Raw genomic sequence first — 18,951 nt, forward strand, 5'->3', positions numbered from 1 at the left:
TTATCGGGGGTAGTTTGTGAAAATATCGTTTTCAGCATTTATATGTTTCGATGCAACAACAAGATGTTATTTGTAACAAGTAGTTTTGTTGGTTGGTTAAATAAAAGAAATAAGAGGGATGAAAAAAAAGCTAATGTTAGTATAAAATTATATAGAAATGGAATTGCAAAAAAAAAAAGATCTTTTTTCGATATTTATATTGTATATACTAATGAGAATACTTGGTCAAAAATTTCAAAGTTCGACCTTGATAAAGATAAACAAACACTATGTCTGGCACGGCTCGCGCCGATGCTTCCCCCTAGCACCGAACACTCCCCCTACCGAAGTTTTTTTACATCCTACAGATTCGGCAGACCACTTAGCCCCGTTCATCTTCACGCCCCAAGTTTTTTTTTCAAGTGTGAAAACCACAAGACCAAATGTATTAGAATTGGTTCTCATAATATATAGTAAAGTATGTCGATATTATGGGATGGAGAGAGTTTTTAGTAAGCTAATCAGCTATAGTAAAATGTCCCAAAAAGTAATAGAAGTTGAAAATACAGCAAAACTTGAGAAAGAGTAACTCAAACCAACCCCACGCGTGCCTAAAAAAGTTTTTCTACGTAGTGCCACTATGTTTTACGAAATCATATGTTGTAACAAACCTTTTTGAAATTTGTACGTTGTACCTTAAACTTTCTAAATGTTGCACAATATGCCCTTGTACAAGATATCAAACAGTAGATTTTGAGACTTTCTTATCCGACGGCTTCAGATTAGGATTTTTTTGTCTTTTTAGTTGACTGAGGTATTTGGGATATGATATGAAAAATTGAAAGGCTAAGTGAGGTTTGGGTAGGATTTTCTATTAGATAGGGTATTTTGTGTTTGTTATGTTTAGAAACTTTAGGAATACAATTTGTAAAGTTATAATGCCAGGTACAACATAAAATTTTGTAAAATATAGGAACACTAAGTAGAAAAAACAAAAAAAAAATTACACGTTTTTGTCCAAGAAAGTTATAGTGCCGGCAGGGTGAAATTCAGCAATGACAACCAAAAAGTAGTCGCCTTGTCGATATCAACGGCCGCCGGCCGTGGTTGGCAGCTCTGAATACTATGTATGGATTAACACTTGATAAATCTAGTCAGTCATAAATTTTCTTGGGTTTGTTATTGAAAAGCACGATCTAAGCTAACTTACAACTTCGTTACCCTATGCCAAAAAACTAATGATATAGCTCAATGTTACATAATCCATTAATTCTCCCACTAATCAATTTTGGTTTATTTTTGACCCATATTGATAGAATTGGCGAATTCAAAAAGCAAATTAAAAAAGCAAATTTGATATAACTCCGCCAATCCTCATAAGCAATTGATGGGAGTTCTAATCTCATACTTGATTTTCTTTCTTCTTTTCCTTTTCCTGAGAAAACCTTAAACTCGAGTCGACGTATATGCCTATACCGAGAGGAACCTGAATACCTGATATGGCTTAAAACCAAATACCTGATTAGCGTAAACATGGGTAGAGGTAATTAACCACCAACTGGACTTAAAAATATTTGGCTCAGCACTAACTCAATTCCTGTCAAAAATGTTTCTTTCGACCTTTGGGATACCATAGTTGTTTTAAACAAGTACTTCCTCCGTTTTTAAATAAGTGCAACATTTGCATAATATTTACTATTCACATTTTAAACTTTAATTAGCTTTGGTGATTCACATTTTAAAAAAAAACATAATCATGTGGAATCTTGTTAGATTCGTCTGAATGTGAATGTTTTTAATATCAACTTTTATAATTTTTACTTATTGATAATTGAAGATATTAATGGTTAAAATAATGCATTAACAAACGTAAAAACAAGAAGTGTTGCACTTGTTTAGAAACGGAGGAAGTATATCGGAATCTTCTAACCCACAGGTTACGCATAATTTGTGTGTTCCACATTAGTTTAAGGAAAATTATCAAAATATATTCCAACTACAAGCAATCTTCCGATAATAATTCCAACTTATAGAATATTTCCAGCTATAAAGGGTGGCTTCACAAATTGAACCAAGCGGCATCACTAAAGCCATACTAGCCACCAATATGCTACTACTGATTAGGCCAGTCATGGAACCATCCATCGCATCCTTCCCAAACACAGCATGTCAGAGCATTTCTGTTAAAGAACATCAGTAAAATACAATGAAACTATATATACAAAACAAAAACGTTGGGCAAAGAAGGGAAACATAAAAAAGGTAAATAGAAAGTCAGCATAAATTGCAAGATGTGTAAAAACAATGCAAATAAGAGGGACTTAGCCATAACCAATATCATGGGATAAAAGAGGTAGAATGCTACTTTTGACGACATCTGAGACATATATATAGCTACAACAAGCGCCGCAGAAATCACAACTTCGATGGCCAAATTACATGCCTTAAAAACACATAAATCTGAAAGAAGATCAAGCAAAAGAATGAGTCAATAATCAAAAGCAAAAATCAGCTTTCAGTACCAAGTAACTTTCTATAAGCATAAAAGATATGGGTAAAAGAAACTGCCAAAATTTTATCATACTACACTTGGTTATTTTACTTACAATACTGTCAGTACATGAGAGAAAATCTCATTCCATGAGAGAGACTGAGAGAGGACTACTGTGATGGAGTTGAAAGGAGCCTATTGAATTTGGAAATTCTCCAAAGTAATGAATCCAGTTTTTCAATCATTGAACAAATGAGCAAAATCAGGTTTTGGGTTTCTTTGGTGTGCCTGAAGATCCAGGTTCAGCTTTCCGCTTGATTCCCAAGAAGTGCTCGACCTAAAAGATGCAATTTAACTTAATTCACAAGTATGAAAGTTAAAAATATAAACAAAACAAAAACCACGTATATGTATGTGTATAGAGTTACAACATTTATTCATTAGAGTTATATCCCTCTAAAAAAATTTGAATTCAAAAAAAAAATGTTTTTTTTCAATTTTTTTTTTTCAAATATTTTGTTTTTGGAATTACATTACTTTTTCATTAGAGTTATAGCATGTAAAATTCATTCTCATTTCTCATATAAGTATGCATTCTCATAGGAAATCACTTCTATATATATATATATATATATATATATATATATATATATATATATATATATATATATATATATAGGCAAGATCACATGAGAATGCTCCTTACATGAGAAATGAGAATGAATCTCAACCACACGATTGGTTTAGAGTTACAACACTTATTCATTAGAGTTATATCCCTCTAAAAAAATTTGAATTCAAAAAAAAAATTATTTTTGTTGATTTTTTTTTTGTTTCAAATATTTTATTTTTGGAGTTACATCATTTTTTCATTAGAGTTACATCACTTATTCATAAGAGTTATAGCGTGTAAAGTTCTTTCTCATTTCTCATATAAGTATGCATTCTCATATGAACTCACATATATATATATATATATATATATATATATATATATATATATATATATATATATATATATTATATATATATATATATATATATATATATATATAACACATCATACTGGACCCACTACCTATCTTACTTCGGCACTTCCATTTTATTTTGTTGGGCACTTCAAGTTTAGTACTCTACACTTCGATATGGGTATAAACTCCGTACCCAAAACGTTTTTTACATGAACTAAATTATCAAGCCACATATTATTGGAGAAAAAATAATATCAAAGGATGCAAGAGAAGAGAATTTATTATATGCTCAAGAATAGGCATGAGATCAGAAATAGCAAACAAGTTGATTTAGAGAGTTTTTGCTCAGAACGCATAAACAAAGGCATTATACCGTTTGCCAAAAAAAGGCCTTATTCCATATAGCATCCGCAATTAATAACCATTTCGAAATAAATTATAAAAACGGGACAAAAAGAACACCCCCGTCTTCTTGATTAAATTCCCAAGAACACCCTACATTATTAGTAATACCTTTAACTACTGAACAGCTAAAAGAACTTTAGTACACAACGAATTTTAGATTTTATGAAACCCCAACACCAATCTGCAGCCACAATACATCCCAAAATCCCCCGTCCCTCTGTTTGTCACACTGACTACCATCACCTTCACTGACAACCGGCGAAGACCACCACCAATCTCCAGCCCCTTCGAGATCCCCCCACCCCCCCCAAGCAGCTTTTTTCTCACAACCCACCCAAGCCTGATCCTAGCCCCTCATTGTTTCTTTCCAAATCACATTCCTATCCCCAACCACCTACACCCCACCTTCGACTTCCCCTAGGATCAACCTTTATCCATCCCGTAAAGTACTAAGCGTATCCCACCACCCAAAAGTACAAACCCTCAGCAACCAAAAACCCCAAAATGTGACACCTAGAACCAATGAACCACCTAACACATCACCTTTTCTCTCTCCAATAATTTCGACAACCAACGATCATCCAACACTAAATCTAACAACCCTTCAATGTTACAATCCCCCACACACACTTTTCAAAGCCAACCATCAACCGACCCCCACCAAAACCTACCAAGAGTGATTACAGAGAAAGTAGTTGATTACTTCAGACCAACTTAATCTCTAAACAAACAAACCAGATTCGGCTTGGTGGTCTGAATTGGCCATTCAGGTTTCAGATCTGGACTCTTGCGAATTCTTACCACCAATTAATCGATATTGCAATTACCTCACACGCCAAACAGATAGTTTTCGAGCGATGTTCATGGAAGAGCAAGGTTGATGTCAGCCTGTCGGAGGAGTGGGGGTTTGGAAAATTACGTATTGGATTGGGGTTTATAAGGTGTTTAAGTCTATTCGGATATCATATTTCATAATTAATGATAGAGGGTGGCAACTGGTTACGGGAATGTAAATTTGTAATTAAGAAGATGTAAGTGGTTTTGATTGATGTTTTTAGTTGTGGGTGGTACATGGAAATATGTTATTTAAGGGTGGTTCTAAGCAAAAAAAATCATATTTAATGTGAAATGCACAAACTAGCCTTCCAATATCAGAAATTTGTTTCGTAAATTCTATATCCAAGCAGCCATGTGCAATTGTAGAGTCACATAAGCAAAAAATTTAATCCCTGGTGTGTCTCACTCGAATATGTGCACTTATCCAACACTAAGGCGGCTATTCAAATCTATGGGCAATGGCAGACACAGTCACATTCCCCACCAATTTCTGACAGACTACTTGAGCTACATGAGCTCCAAAGGATACCAAGCTAATAAATTGAGTGTATAAATTCCAAAAGTAACAGCCTTACAAATTTCTGTTGACCTATCTTATCTGTGCTTATCAAGTGGCAAATAAAAACTTATGCATATATTACCACAAAAAAATAAGAAATAACCCATAAATATACCTTTCTATCACCAAGCATAGGTGTCAAGCTTCCAGGCACCTCCTTTTCTACAGTTGCAAAGCCACTTCTAGGATCACTTGTTTGCCTAATAGCAACAGAACACAGAGTCAAGTGAGAGTCTGAAGAATATCACAATTTCAAGATACTAAATAACCACTTAAAAATATCCAGGACAGCTAAGGGGCAAACATGCAGATAAAAGATAGTGAGGTAAGATACAACTTCTTGCAAAGCTAATGAAGCAAATATAGATATGGTAACAAATGGAAGGCGAAAGATTGAAATTTTTCTTTCTTTACAGTTGTAAAGTTGCGGCGCAAAGTGCCTCTTTTCAATCATCCAACCCCCCCCCCCCCTCTTGCTTCCCTTAATTCTGCTATGCAGTCCCCTCGTTTGAGGTACTAGGATAATGTTACGTACCATGGAAACTCCCATGAAGATCACATTTCCAGTTTCCAAGGAAACTCAACAAAACATGGGGAAACATTTTTCTTTGAATGGCCAGCAAAATTTCTCCCTTCAAGGATCCTCAGTGTCACCAAATAACATTTTTCTTTCTAAATCTCTTTACATACGCCAAACTAACCATACACCCTCTTAACTCTTAATTTATTGTTATAATGATAAACAAAAATTATTCAGTTTCTAAGAAAAATCATTGAATTTTCTTTTTCCTTATGGCACTTCCATGTTTCCTTTATTTTATGTTTCCATTTTCCCATTTCCCATTAGAATCATCACTTTGACACCACCTTCACATCTCATTAAACACATATTTGTCTCCTCAAGACCATTAGAAACCAATGTGAAAAAAGATACCAAAGAAAGAAATGGAAATATCAGCACCATGGCTCTTGTCCCCCATACCTAGGAAAATAAAGGAACATCCATGATTATTAAAAAATCTTGTGGGTTGAGAGAGTGAAGAAAAGCAAGAGATATGTCAAACACTTGATAAGATAAGGTAAAAAGGGAAAAGATACCTGCCCCAATCCATCCTAAAGTTTTAAACGTGACAAGGTAATATCGCACTTCCAGTCCTTATTGTAGTAAGTACTAGCTGTGTAAAGGTGCTTTGTGCAATATAAATATACTACCTAGAATAAAAGCACTTAGAATAGCTTGATAAGAAAAATAGCTTTCAATTCATATATCAATATCAAAGTTAATCTGTACCTTGACAAGATAATGCACTGATATAATGAGGGCAAGGTCTGGAGTCAAGCTACTGTGTATATTTTCAAAGAGTTCCACGAATTTTTTTTTTCGTAATTTGGGGTCCCATACCTTTTTCCTGACTCATGTTCCTGAGAAATAGTCAACTACAAGTATATAAATAAAGATCTTACCCAGGTTTCACATTCCCACTGAGAACAAGATAGGGCGTTTTCAATTGAGCTTGAGCATCTCTCATTCTTTCCACAGACTGTGGAAGCAAATCCGAGGACGTCATTTGCTTCAGCTTCAGTTCATCATAGTACTGTTTCATCCGCTTTTCTTGTTTCATTTTGCCAGGCCCTTTTCCATGAAATTTATGAGAAAGCAAGCGAAAGGCTTGTTTTGGAGTCAACTGCAAACAAGAAAAAAAGGACCTAAGAATCTATCAAAGCTTTAATTGACACTCAAGTCACGCTACTATATAAATGATACAGAAATATATTAATTAAAATGATAATGATAATCATAATTCTTAAAGGTCTCAAGCCATCCAACATATTACTCCTGCTCAGCCTCATATAAACCAATTTCAATTCACAATACCTGATGGATAAATGTCTAGAGATCCCATATTAAAAATGCCCTAGATTTCATGTAAGAAACTATACCCAGAAACAAGCAATAATCATTTGTAGCAGAGAGTAAGAGAGGATATCAATAAAGGAAAAGGGTAAGACAGTGATTGATTAACTAAGAGAGGGGAAGTAGTAACAGACGTGTTTCACATGTAATTTAGTTACTAGTACGCATAGGCGCCTAGCCACTGTAGTGCACTCCATCCCAATTCCCAACTCAAAAAATTAGCACACAACTCTCAACCTGGAAGCAATTCAGATTAGACAGTTACCACATGTTAAAGGAGCTTTCTGAAAGTTGCAGGTCCTCCAGACCTCAACCCTTAAATTCAAAACCCGAGTCCTATACCTAATCCTTCTTCCAAATTTGAAGCGAAAAGATATGTTGCATGCACAAAAAATTATTGCAGTGCCTTGACTTGCAAGAATCAATTATACTGAACTACTAAAGAATGAAGACTGCAAGATAATCAACTTACAATTCTTCCAAATTCATCCGTTCTCTCCAAATGTATCTCCTTATATGCTTCATCAGAGGCGCCAACCAGCTTACCCTTTTTCTTGTCCATATGTACCTCCTTAGGCCCGTCTTCATCATAGATCCCAACCAACTTGCTCTTTTTCTTGTCCATATTTCTTCCGCCCCATTCGATAGTTTCTTTGAGTGTGCCCCGATCTTTTAGCAACTGAAGTGCACCAGACAATCCTTTGCCAACAGGAACTTCATGGAGCGTTTTATCTGGCATGACGTCCTCTGTATCTTCAGTCATGGGATTTTCATCCTTTACAGATTCAACGACCTCTGCCCAACCGCCACCTTCATCTTTCATCTCCTCAGAAGCTCTTGGTGCTTCATCTTCCTCCATAAACACGTCTTCATGGTTTGGCTTTTGATCCTCTGCACATGCAGATCAGAAAGTGAGAAATGAAAACTAAATATTTAAGTCTTGGAACATCATGACCAGGTTAGATTATTTATAAACTCCCAGGTTTTAAAACCTTAAATCCAGCAACTCATTATACCTAGAAAACTTTTATCAAATCCCAACATAATAAACATAGCAACTCATTGTTGGATAATGACCTTAAAAAACTCAGCATCTGGAAATCATAGAAAGATAACAGTATTAGGGGTAAGCTACGATACTCAGATTCAGCTGCAATTATAGGATACTGGTACATATCCAGGTACAAAGGCTTGGCCATTTTGTGAATCTGTATGGACTCCATTAAATATTGAAGCCTTAAGAATTCATAGTGTCAAGTATCCCATGGGATTTAGGATTGAAATGTAAAATTCAACATAGCAGATGGGCTGATGGATCTGTTGTGTAGCAAAATTACATGCATATTTGGTTCATGTGTTGCATACAAATCTAAAATAAAGGGCGCTAGCACATACACATACACTAAATCAACCATATGAATATCTGTCATGTATTTATGCCTAGTAATAAAACACTCAACCCAACAATGCAAACGACAAGAAATTGCAAAAGCACCACAAGAATATTGCATATTTATATTAATAAAGAGGACAAGTTCACTTTCACTACTTTTATCAGTGTGTTTCCAAGAGAAGGGTGAATATTTAAATGGATGAAAAAGAATGAACCTTCATCTAGCTGAAGACCCCAGACAAACTCCTCCATCTCAGTAAAGACAACCTTCTTATTTGAAGCATCCTCAGGAACTGAATTTTCGGCGTCGGTGGGTTTATTTTTTATAACTGAAGATGCCAGACGAGCAACTGCCTCCGATACAGATAGCACTTTTTCATTTTGTTTTTTTAGAGCTAATTTTCTTGCTCTTTCCAAAGACAACTGAAGATCCTCAGCATCATCTGCGAAAGCAAGAGTATCATTTTCTTCCTTCGCAAGAGTAACAGCCTGCTCCATGCGAAGAGCCTTAGATGCCTCATCAGCTTTTGCAAAGGCAGTTTGGTACGCAGTCTTTCGCCTCTCAGCCTCAGATCTTTCTTCTTCCTCTCTAGCAACCTGCCTTTTAGTATCACTGCGTGAACCAAGATCTGTAGAGCCCAAACCAGTGGATCTTGCTTCCGCTTCAAGGGCATCTAGGTCAAACTTCTCCTTTTTACGTAATGATTTCTTTTTTTTGGGTTTCCTAAATTGAAGCATTTCCTCAGGTGTATAGAAATCTGAAGATTTCCGTACAGATGAATTCAAATCCTCAGCTTGATTTATCATGGATGGACCCTGAAGCCTTCTGCGGAGCTGATAAGTGAAAAACAGGGAGTGTCAAGCAATATACATCAGAAGGGCTCAAAGAAAAGAAACACGGAACCACTTATAGAGGCACTAAAATTTTAGGGGTACATGTGCTCTTACCTCTTCCAATTTCTTTTCTGCTTCACCAGTGAACCGCCCAGCAGCATCTAAGACCACCCCCTAGAAGAAGCAAAATTAACAGGCAACAACCATGAGATTAGGGACCATGTTGAACACGGCATCTCCACAAAGAATTTTGCTACCACACGAAACAATAAACTGCAAAAACAATTGGACCAGAGAACATACCTCCTCAGCATGATCATCATATTGTGGAAGCATCTTTTTCTCTTCCCCAGGCACATCATTGAACCTAGGCAAACAAATAAAAGCACTAAGTACCAGAGACACTAAAGCAGGACAGATTCATTCACCAAAATAGAGCCCAAAAGCATGTCTTATGAAATGAAATAGCACTACTCATGGTCATCAGCAAGATTCCACCTAAAGATTCATAATCAACATTTGGAACCACCCACCCCCTTTTCTTATTTTTACGGTCAAAACTGCTCCGTCTTTGAACACTTCAGGTATTTGCAAAGGAGGAAGTGCCTATGCTTGAAACGACTAGAGCTAGAAAATGTCCCTCTCAAGCTCTCTAAACTCAACGAATATTTCACTTTCTTGCAGATTCCGCTTTCCAAGTCCCACCTCATTGATATTCTTCTCACTTGCTATTTTTACAGCTTATACAACAGATGATCAACTTTGAAGTTGTATAGTTCAATTTATCCATACAATAAAATCAATCAGACCTTTTGGAATTTGGACCATTATTATACAAAAGAAATGACAATGTCAGAACTAGGTATGCAGCTGAAAACTTCTAAACTCACTTATCATCATATATTCCTGTACTCTTCTTTGCCGCTTGGTAAGCTTCACTCCTCCGCTTCTGCTCTCCGATTTCCACATTTTCAAGCATATCCATGTCTGGTACCACCAAAAGTAAATAGGAAAACAACATGTCATGTAATATAAACTTACAGCACAGAGATAACTGCAACGAGATCAAAACTAATATACCTTCATTCAAATCACCGTTGGCAAGTATATCCTGATCTTTGAGTGTCAAAACAACTGCACCCCCTTCCAAAACTTTGTCAATCCCATGAAGAACCTTGACTCCCGCCAAAGCATCTGCAGAGGAATGTTCGAACAGCAAAAATTAAGCATGGATTCATAAGCCTTTTTCAATACTTTAGAGATCATTAAGCCGCCAGAAAAATATTCACAGCTCAATAAAAGAAAGGAAAAACCTATTAATGCACAAACCTGCAGTTTCTCTGGAATATTCGTTGACATCTTCATTAAGATTATCCTGATGAAAACAATTGAGTCATAACTGTTGGGACCATCAGAAAATGATAGAGAGAGAAGAGGGAGCAAAGGGAAGGAAAAAGCTGTGGAAACACGGACCTGCTCCTCAAAAATCTTTGATCTTCGCAAAGCTTTCGTCTTTTCTGAATTCCTCTTTTCCTCAATTTTACGGCTTCTATTGACCCAGGACAAAATTTCGGAGGCACCTTCAGGCTTTTTTCTCAGTCTTTCATCTTTCATCCTAGTCAAAGAGTAAAAGTTCATAAAATCATGGAATTTACTAAGACAGAAACAGAAGTCACCTACTCATTGATATCATCAACCACCATAGGCTACTTAAAAAATATCTTAAACTCGCCGAGAGAGCAACAAAAAATGAATATAGATGCTTTTGCTAACCTCGAGATACGGTCAACAACCTCCTTTCGAGACTGATTTGGTACCACTGATAGATCTTCAACATAACTCCCTTGCTTGACCATACCTGTGCCCTCCTCAAGAGATGCATCGGCCAGCTCGAAGTTATCCCTCTCCCTGTTGTCATCGCCATCTTTTGTAGCCTTAGAGTCTCTTCCCCCATCCTTGCTCTGATGTTGATCCTCTCGACTTCTTCTACCAACTTTTTCCTTGTCCCTGGATCTCTCTTTTTCACGATCTACCTCACTCTCTTTTTCTCTATTAATATCTTTTATTTGCTCCCTATCCAGCAAATCTCTATCCTTATTCTTCTCGTGATCTCTCTCTCGGTCTCTAGTCCTTTCTTTCTCCTTTGTTCTTTCTTTATCTTTCCCTCTGTTTCTATCTTTTGCTTTCTCCTTTTCTCTCTCTTCCTTCTCCTTGCTTTTTTCTTTGAATCCATCCTTTTCTCGACCTCTGTTACTATCCAATTCAGAATCTCGCTCTCTTTCACGATCTTTTTTTCTTCCTCGATCCTTTTCATCTCTATCTCTATCTCTATCGTGATCTTTCCCTCTATGCTTATCCTTGTCATGGTCTTTCTCCCTCTTTTTATCTTTTGCTCTATCCTTCTCATGTTCTTCCCTATCTTCTTTCCTCTTTTCCTTAGTAGATATTCTTTCTTTTTCAGAATCCTCTTTCACCTCTCTTTCTTTAAGCTCATCCTTTGCCTTTGAACGATCTTTGTCTCTGCTTCTATGATCCTTGTCCTCTCTCCGGCTTTTCTTCTTATCCTTACTTCTGTGCTTGCTCGATTCTCTAGATCTATCTTTATCATATTCATCTGAATCACCAAAAGCTCCTTCTGTGGACTCTCTTACTGGGGAGTCAGCTTGATACCTGTCTTCACTTCTTTCATGCCTTGAACCAGAACGGTCAGCGTCCATGAAGAATGCTAATCAAACAATTGACTAAGCTGTACTAACGAAGATATCCACTTTCAACCTATATTAACAATGAGTAATTAAAAAAAAAGTGCAACTTCTTATGCTTAGCAAGAAACATGTAACCAGGACATCTAAACCAGTAAATAACCTCAAGAACTTGGCTAGATGATCGTGAACATCCATCAAGCTTAGTTTATTACTTTGACCATACAGCACAATCACATATCAAAAAAGCAAATCAAGTTTCTCAGGAAAAAGAATAAACGGTCCTAACTCCTAAGGTTGTGGTGGATGGAGCCCAAAGCAACCTTAGGGCTCCGTTTGGTAGGGTGTAAAATATTTTCCATGAAAATGAGTTTTCCTTTTTCTTTCATTTTTCGTTGTTTGGTTTGATAAGGGGTGTAAAACAAGATTTCCATCAAGGGGCTTTAGGTGAAAATCATTTTCCTTTTCAAAAAGAAGGGAAAACACATTTTCCTCGCTCTTCCTTAGCAACCTTTTACTATCCTCTTATCCATCCTCTCCCTTCCCCTTCCATTTTTCTCTTTTCCATAACTTTTTTTACATTGAACCAAACAAAGGAAATTTAGCTTTGCATTTGAATTTTCCATTGTAAAATATTTTACATGAAAAATTATTTTACATTGAAAATGTTTTACATCCAACCAAACGGAGCCTAGATGTTGCAGATAAACTGCAGTTACTTAGCTTCTATACTAGCAAGTTTTGGATCAAATCGGTAAACATTAACTACATTAAGCACGGCAATGTTCTTAACGATTCTATCCCTAGTGGAATTTCATGGATGCTGCAAAATATTTTTAACAGCAGACATGTTTTCCTTCATGGAGACACCTAGAGGACAGGCCCGTCCCTGAGCTAGGGCAGGAGGGGCGGCCACCCTGGGCCCGGGGATGACAGTCATTCATCCCTGATTTCCAGCCACAACACTTGAAAAATTCATCTTATGAAATTAAACAAGAACAAGTGAACACAAATACGCGTATCTACAAATTGTAACATAAATTTTCTCATCATTTAGTTCCATGAAACAAACAAACATGAATTAACAAGTTATACCAGAAATTCATTCGAATCATAAGTTTATAGCATGTAAATTATCCATCCCTAAAAACATGAAATAACATATATGAGATAAAGAAAAAACAAGTTGAATTCATATAACAAACAATAATAACCGCAGAAAACCAATCGCATGAATAATCACATCAAGTAGATCTTAAAAATCGCAATTCCACACCATAATCCGCAATAAAACAAGTAGATTCATCTAAGGAACAAAACAATAACCTGCAATTCGAGCTTTGGAATTAGCGTATGAGCCACGAATTTGCGTATGAGCCACGAATTTGCGTATGAGAGGTTCTGGAATTTTATTTTTTTATTTTTTTTAGTGAAGAGGTTCTAGGGTTCTAAAGAAATTAAATTTGCGCCTGTACCTCGTTTAAGATTTTTCTTTTGATGCAAAATACCCGAAAATGAAAGACTCCAAAAGATTTCAAAAGAAAAAAATTTGAATGGACGAGTTTATAATAACTTATTATGTACCGAAATTTTGTTATGACTCTAAATATTATAATATAGATTATAGATACGATTATTATTTCTAGTTAGTTGTCTCTATTTTATTTTCTATTCAGTTTGGATTAAGGCTCCGTTTGGAATGGTGTAAAATGTTTTCCATGAAAAATAGTTTTTTTTTCCTCTCATTTTCCGTTATTTGGTATGCTAAGGGGTGTAAAACAAGTTTTTTTTATCAAAGTTGTTATAGGTGGAAATTATTTTCCTTTAGAAAAGAACGGGAAATACATTTTTTTTCCCTTTTCCTTAGCAACCTTTTACTCTCCTCTTATTCATCCTCTCCCTCCCCATCTATTTTTCTCTTTTTCATAACTTTTTAAATTGAACCAAACAAAAAAATTAACTTCACAATTGAATTTTTCATATAAAATATTTTACATCCAACCATAAGGAGCCTCAATTCCAATAGGTTCCTAATTTATCTCTCAGATAATAAAATAATGATAATAATAATAATTATTATTATTATTAGTGAAAGTATTGGGTCAGACCGTCTGACCCAATGCATATTGTCAGAGTGTCAGACGGGCTAAGCCCAATTGTTGCTCTAATTCCAAGCTTCACAAAGACATTCAGCATTAGTTTTAAGAACAGACTTTAAACCAGAACAACAGTTTCCCCAATCTGCCCCTCTCACGGTACTCCTGGTGGTATTTATAGCCGTTGCATCAGCGGCGGCGTTAACGGAAGCAAAAGATTCTCCGGCACCAGTAGACTGCACGACTGTGGTACTAAGCATGTCAGATTGTTTGTCGTACGTTACCAACGGTTCTACCGTACAAAAAAACAAAAGGAAACGCTTCAATGTCCTTCTCTCTTCGATGCCCCTTCAAATCATGTTTGAGCCTATGTTCAAAGTTTCAAACCAAACCCATTGTTTTTCTCGTCGCTGTTTTTTTGTTTGAGGAGAGAGAAAGTAAGAGAGTGAAGAAAAGGTGGCGAGTAACAACAAATTGATGAGGTTGGTAGTTTTCTTCATGAAATTCTTAATTTCAGTCTTCATTCTTTTCCTCTTTTTCATTTTCAGTTGGTTATTTTTTTGTTTCAGTTGGACTTTATTTTGTTTCAGTTGGACTTTGTTTTGTTTCAGTTGGACTTTGTTTTGTTTCAGTTGGACTTTGTTTTGTTTCAGTTGGACTTTGTTTTGTTTCAGTTGGACTTTGTTTTGTTTCAGTTGGACTTTTGTTTTGTTTCAGTTGGACTTTGTTTTGTTTCAGTTGGACTTTGTTTCGTAATATGTATACCAACTGAAACAAAGAATGGACCAACTGAAAGAAATAATGGGCCAACTGAAAGAAATAATGGACTAACTGAAAAAAAATTAAGACTACCTGAAAAAAAATGAAGACTACCTGAAAAAAAATGAACACTACCTGAAACTCAAGTGAAGTGGTCCGACGAGAATATTGTGTCGGACGAGTCCGACACAATACGAACTCTAATTATTATTATTATTATTATTATTATTATTATTATTATTATTATTATTATTATTATTATTATTATTATTATTATTATTATTATTACAATTACGATTATTTTATCATTAATATTAATATTTTTATTATCATCATTACCATTACCATTACCATTACCATTACCATTACCATTATATATCTAACATATATTATGAGTTGTTGTGCTCTAAGCATATTAGCAACACTTACAAATATTTCTCTAGTTAGCCGAATTTGTTCTTTACACAACTTATGATGGTCTGTCAACAATCAAGATCCTATGTATGATATGATGTTTCGATTCCCCCCCTCGAATGCAAAGGTATTCGTTCAACTTTGGTTGTCAATCTCCTAAACTCATGTAATGTTATATGCGTCAAACTTTGTTGCACCAAATCTTCATTCATTCTACATAGGCACATATACATTTAATGCAATTTGATTTAAACAAACATATAAAATACCATAATAACTAAAAGTTCCACAATAAGTTTAACATATAAAATACAATAGGAAAAACTGACAATAGAGGTCTGAACTTTGGGTGATAATTTTTAAAAGGTCTCAACTATTGATTAACCTGTGTAGGTCCCAACTTTAGGGGGTCTTAACTTTTAGCGGGCCTTAGTGACTTAAGGCTGGTTTAATAGGTCATCACTTGTAAAACTTGCGTCACATCAGAAGAGTCAATTGAGGGAGGGATATAAGAACTAGGTGAGATTTTAAAAAAAATCTTCAATTTTAAGTCGTCGAGGCCCGCTAAAAGTTAAGACCCCCCTAAAGTTGGGACCTACACAGGTTAATCAAAAGTTCAGACCTTTTAAAAATTATCACCTAAAGTTCAGACTTCTATTGTCAATTTTTCCAATACAATAATAACTATAAGTTCCACATATTAAATCCTCATAAACATAAAATAACTAAAAGTTCTAACTTAAAAGCAATCCATCATAAAGTCACACAATTTTAACTAGATTATCATTCGCAACCATCTCAATCATAAAACATATTATTATCATCCTATTAACATCATCAATTGAAAGGGCCTAATATGTAGGTTAGCCCTTAGGCTTCATAATCTCATAAACGGACCTGCTAGAGGAACATAGTATGCAACAATGTAGCTACTTCTCGATAATGTCTTTCTATAGTATAATTGGCTGTACAAGATCATCATTTAGTGCAGTGTCGTATGTATCGAGTTTTGCCCAGTTCCAAACAGTGCTGAATAATTTTGGCTCATAACATATACAAATCTCATAGCAAATCATAGATGTTGTATATTGATAAGTCATATTTGTATATAGTTTTTAGGTGCATTAGGTTATATTTTAGAGCATTTAGTTTCATATTTAGGTTCATTATTGCATTGTATTCTTAAATTATGTTTTTCTACTTCTATTCGGTATGTTTTCTTATTTTTGATGAATTTCACACATTGAGTATTTGGAGTATGATTAGCTAATCTTGAGGATTAGAAACACTTGGAAGGAAGCTACAATGCATAAGGATTGTCATCCATATTTCATAGTACGAGTTGAGCTAAAACAAAGTGGGAGATCATTAAAAGAAATGTGAAAAAAGAGTCACATATACTCTTCTGATCATAACTTTTGGAAGAAACTAGACTTGAAGAGCTTTCCAACGATAAATGGCACGCCTCGAGGAGATCACTTCTAGTTGAGGAGTTATGCCTTTCGGAATATTGCACTATTTCTGCTGAAATTTGCCACGCGTACGCACAGATAACTAATCCGCCCATTGATGATTTAATTAAGACTTTTCTTATCTTGTAAATTACTTTCCTAGTCATATTAGGTTATTAAATATTATTTAGATTAATTTTTCATGGTTTCTCTATCCTCCTCCCTATCTCACGTTAATTTTGAGTTATATGTTTTAGTTTTCTTCCTTTTTATTCTCTAGTTTTTTTTAGAAATACCCTAGTTTTTATTCTTCATCATTAATTCATGAGTTTCATTAGTTTCTTTCCTCGATTTCTTTGATTATGCTTTTTTGGTAGATTTAGATTTCATTATTTATTTCATGATAGAGTAGTTTTTATTTCTAGGGTTTGGAAATCCATGTTTATATGATATGATTATTGATTGATATTTATTCGTGGTTTGATTAGTTATTGATTTCTCTAATTGATTAGAGTTTTATTGTTAATCTTGCAATCTGATCAATAGTTTGATTAAATATTGTTAATATTGAGTCATAGATCGAGAGATAGTACTATTTAGAGCCTTACCTACAATTAGCAAATCTAATTATGTTGAGCGACCGTACTAGCATATGTTGATTTGAGAGCGTTAATGCCTGACTAAAGATTAACCCGTGCTCTAGATATCTGATTGATTGAACTATTGAGGATATTTTGATAGATTATAGTTATAAACATGGTGAACCATTACCCTAGATCATTCCTAATTTGATTAGTTTAGAACTTTAATTCAATTATTCTTGATCTTGTCTAGTTTTTCCATACCTTAGAAGCTAGATTATATTAAAAAGACCATCTCTTTGTGGATTCGACCCTACTTACCCTACTACATTGTTAGAAGGTTTTGTAGGAATTATTTTTGACAGGTGTACGACAACTTATCATATATAAATTCATACTTGATTATTATATACAACTTTTATGATCATAATACATATTTATTGTTCAATATACAACATCTGTAGTTGAATAGACGGCTGAATGTTCTAAACAATTTTGTTCAAAACGTTTCGGAATTAGGAATTTCTCCGTTCCTAAATTTGGATTATTTTTTTCTTTGAGTTCGCATACCAATGAACAAAATTTAAAAATTATGAACATATAATGGTAAACTACAAATTTTAAATCTTTAAACTTAAAATATATAGTAAAATTAGTCCTAAACATACCTTCGATTTTCTAGAATCGTTGAAGAAATCCTTTGATTCTTGAATTGATGTTGGAAATACAAAATTCGAAATCGAACCTTTTAGATGGAAAGAAAATAGGAATGAAATTTGTAATCTATAGAAAGAGATGAAATTCCCTTAATTTGTAATCGAAGCAAATTCTACTTATTGAAATTCTAAATTAGGGTTACAAACTTTTTCTCTTTCTTTACTACATTTTTTTTTCTTTTTTCCTTCTTTCTTTTTTCTCTATCCCTTCGACCCTTCCCTTGGATTTTTAGTTTTTACAAAGACGGGACTCCTGGTAGTAGGTCATTTCAGCGGAGATGGTTAAATATTGTCTCAAAAATTAAAAATTAAACCCCCATTCTTCCGAGTTCATTTTTAATTTACTCCTGATTTTTAAAAAAAATCCTCACTTGAAATCTTAACACTATACTAGTTTTATATCCACACAATATGTGCGAAAAAACATAAAATATATTTTTTAGCGAATGTAGAAAATTAAATTAATTGTTAATTGTATATAATAATAAATTAGCGATTTTTGAATTGTTGACGGTTTACGTTTTATAATGCTTTTTTTTTTACTTTTTCTTTTTAATTAGGTAGTTCCCTAATCATTTTTAATTTCTTTTTATTTTTTAATTAAAATTAGTAGTTACTACTTTTTTTTTCTTTTTTCAATTTTTTGGTGTCCTACCCCTCTTGACATATAGAATAGAGATTTAGATAAAATCTTATCCATTTTTTTCAATTTATACGAAAAAAATATAGTCATATGGATCTTGTTTGATTTGTCTCAATTAGTAAAATATAGCCCCACACCGTACCCTCCACCCCACCTTCCCCCCTACCATCTCGCCTCTCCCTTCTCCCCCCTCTCCTCTCCCTTT

At 34.7% G+C, this 18,951-nt stretch overlaps 1 protein-coding gene across 4 annotated transcripts; it reads right to left on the reverse strand.

Annotated features, from left to right (window-relative positions):
• Positions 1-1,916: 1,916 nt before the first annotated feature.
• On the reverse strand, positions 1,917-13,609 carry LOC104894977 (SART-1 family protein DOT2). Of its 4 annotated transcripts, XR_007275144.2 has the most exons (15): positions 13,413-13,609; positions 11,158-12,159; positions 10,858-10,999; positions 10,714-10,759; positions 10,465-10,578; positions 10,275-10,371; positions 9,688-9,751; positions 9,499-9,558; positions 8,766-9,384; positions 7,630-8,048; positions 6,707-6,927; positions 5,358-5,442; positions 2,586-2,807; positions 2,345-2,439; positions 1,917-2,159 (listed from the first exon to the last, which is right to left on the reverse strand). XR_007275144.2 is itself a non-coding variant. In XM_010681367.4 (13 exons), exons 2-13 carry the CDS (start codon positions 12,099-12,101, stop codon positions 2,733-2,735), a joined length of 2,886 nt encoding a protein of 961 aa, XP_010679669.1. In that variant the 5' UTR covers positions 12,102-12,159; positions 13,413-13,609; the 3' UTR covers positions 2,464-2,732. The 4 variants fall into 4 exon arrangements, 1 of the variants encoding a protein (XP_010679669.1); XR_790260.4 differs by lacking the exon at positions 2,345-2,439; XR_790258.4 differs by having other exon boundaries at positions 1,917-2,439.
• Positions 13,610-18,951: the final 5,342 nt, after the last annotated feature.

The sequence above is a fragment of the Beta vulgaris genome, chromosome 6 (genome assembly GCF_026745355.1).
Source record: "Beta vulgaris subsp. vulgaris cultivar EL10 chromosome 6, EL10.2, whole genome shotgun sequence".
In the NCBI taxonomy this organism is placed as follows: domain Eukaryota; kingdom Viridiplantae; phylum Streptophyta; class Magnoliopsida; order Caryophyllales; family Amaranthaceae; genus Beta; species Beta vulgaris.

Coding starts and splice junctions, on each gene's coding strand:
- LOC104894977 (XM_010681367.4), bottom strand. CDS start 12,101: ATGGACGCTGACCGTTCTGGTTCAAGGCATGAAAGAAGTGAAGACAGG. Junction 9,752..10,274: donor ACAGGAATATATGATGATAA/GTGAGTTTAGAA, acceptor TTGTTTGCCTAG/GTTCAATGATGTGCCTGGGG. Junction 2,808..5,357: donor CTATGCTTGGTGATAGAAAG/GTATATTTATGG, acceptor TGCATCTTTTAG/GTCGAGCACTTCTTGGGAAT.